At 71.7% G+C, this 2379-nt stretch overlaps 1 protein-coding gene across 1 annotated transcript in view; it reads left to right on the plus strand.

The window, feature by feature from the left end:
• The window catches only part of BRD1 (bromodomain containing 1), a 73613-nt gene extending 73386 nt beyond the window's left edge, over window positions 1-227 (plus strand). Inside the window, exon 16 of the mRNA XM_012735088.1 lies at window positions 97-227. Within this exon, the coding sequence (XP_012590542.1) occupies window positions 97-227 (131 nt within the window). The remainder of the gene's footprint in view (window positions 1-96) is intronic.
• Window positions 228-2379: the final 2152 nt, after the last annotated feature.

Consider the following 2379-nt stretch of genomic DNA (forward strand, 5'->3'; position numbering starts at 1 on the left):
GGCCGGCGGCCCCGGCTGGGCGAGGAAGCTGGTGTCAGCGCGGGAGCCCGCCAGCCGACGCCCCTCCTCCGTCCTCGCCTCTCCCGCGCCCCCCAGTCCTGGGCCCCTCGAGTCGGTCCTGCTGGTCGCCTCCTCCCGAGCCGCTGCTCAGGGTCCTGGGGTCCTGCGGCTCCCCCACTGTGGCCGGCGCCATCGGCCCACATGTGCCCAGCACGGCAGGGGCCTGAAGGAAGGGGCCTGGCCCTGCCCCCTGCGCCCCTCCTGCGCGAGCTGCAGGCCCCCACCCGCGCCAGCCGCCGGGCCCTCGCGCCCAGACCGGTGGCCGGGGGCCATCCATCACTGGGGCCGCGGCCGCCCGCGGTGACGTGCCCACTCCCCGGGACCAGCGGCCAGGGCCGCGGCCAGCGGTGATGGATGGACCGGCCGGCCGAGTCACTCGGGTAATGGTGATGAATTCGCCGGCGCCTTCCTGGCAACAAGGCTTGTTTATCCACTTCTGGGCCGGGGCAGCAATCAGGTTCTTCAGCTGCTATTAATTACGGGGGGCTGGGGGCGCCGTCAGCCCATCTGTCACGCAGGCAGGTCTCCGGGTGGCCCCCGCGAGCGCTGGGGGCCCCTGCGGCGTCACCTTGGCTGCTGACCGGCTTCGTGGTGGGCAGCCTCAGGCTTCGGAGGCGGTATCTGGGGGAGCCGCCTGCTTCTCGGGGAGCCACCCGCTTCTCAGGGAGCCGCCACGTCTGGGGGAGCCGCCCACTTCTCCGGAAGGCACCTGGTCTCGGGGAGCTGCCGCCGCAGACTCCTCTGACCAGCGGCGGCAGCCTCGGACTTGGGGCGGCCTGCGAGGCGCAGGAGGCTCAGCGCTGGGCTCTGGGCAGGCGGGGGCACTACTCGGTGGGCCGCTGGACCCTGCTGGGCACTGCCCTGTGGCCCGGGGGGTGGCGGGGAGCAGCCCGGCCGGGGCGCGGGTCTGGGGCAGCAAGCGGGCGGCCTCGCCATGGTCCACTCAGCTCTCTGCGGGCTTGGGGCCTCGATCACCGGGGGCAGCCACCGTGCGGAGGGGAGACGGGCTGTGTGGGGGCGCCCCGAGGGCGCATGGAGTGCGCCGCCCCTTCAGGCCAGGCGGAGGCTCTCGGTCGCCACCCGAAGGCTGGAAACCAGGTGCCTATACAACCGGGCGGCAGCAGGGGCCCTCGCTCAGCTTCCCACCCACGAACCCCGTGGGAGCCCCAAGCTGGCTCCCTGAGGGCACGGCTCTAGGGGGCCCCGGGGCTTCGGGAAGTTCGTTCTCCCCACATGGGGCCACATCAGCATGGGAGGTCGCTCCGCCCAGCAGGTCACCCTGGACGGTGGTGGCCTGCGGCCAGCCCTGGAGAGCCGGGAGCCCCTTGGACACCGCGGGCTGGGGGTGTCCCTCGGTGGGGGGGCGGTTCGCAGGCGTCCTCCGGGCTTCGAGGGCGAGGCCACTTTTGGGACAGAGTCCCTGCTCAGAGACAAACCTGCTCGCTGAGCCCTAGCTCGGGAACCGCACCCCAAGCACAGAAGCTCCCCTGCACCAGTGCGCACTGGACCCCAGGGGGCCTTGGGGCGCCTGGCCAGCTCCTGCCCCGCCCTTGCGGAGGGCGCGTGCTGTGTCCCGGTGGGCCAGGGTCCCTGGCGGCGCGTCCAGCGCAAGGCTGGGGCCCCTGGAGCCCTGGGGGTGGGTGGGGCCCGGGAGCCCTGGGGGGTGGGCAGGGCCCGGGAGCCCTGGGGGTGGGCGGGGCCCGGGAGTCCTGGGGGTGGGCGGGGCCCGGGAGCCCTGGGGGTGGGCGGGGCCTCGCTGTCTGGCTGGACGCAGCATCACCACTGAGATGTTGGGGCGCCAGGGCCTGGACGAGGGGTCGGTGCGGCGGCCGGCTTGTCCTGAGCTATGTCCGGCCGTCTCGTGGCAGGACGGCCCTCGGAGGCCTGTCCAGCTGTTAGACTGTTCTGCCCCCATGAATTTCCGGCGCCGCCCTGCCCGCGAGGAGGCCTGGGGGGCCTGCGGCCGCCGCGCCCCAGGTGTGGATGGAGTCTGGGTTTACAAAGCAGATACGTTAAGGGGCGTCCGCCTTGCAGGGAAGCAGGAAAATCTATACTTGCAAGAGGACACAATAGGCTTTCTCCGAGTGGCCGCCAGCCCTTGCATGCAGATATTTACTTAAAATTCATGTATTCCTTGGTGAAGTTGCGGAGCGGCGCAGGACAGGCCGGAATCCATCAGGAAAGAATCAATCAACCTGTGGGAGAACAGAGGTTGCTTGCATACAAATTCCCGCGGCGGGCATGGCCCCTGGGGAGCGCGGCCAGGGCAGGCCCAGCCCCGCGGTCACTCCGACTGCAGACGGAGGGCCCTCGCTCCCC

This window comes from Condylura cristata, unplaced genomic scaffold, assembly GCF_000260355.1.
Source record: "Condylura cristata isolate star-nosed mole 26May11 unplaced genomic scaffold, ConCri1.0 scaffold00004, whole genome shotgun sequence".
Classification (NCBI taxonomy): Eukaryota; Metazoa; Chordata; class Mammalia; order Eulipotyphla; family Talpidae; genus Condylura; species Condylura cristata.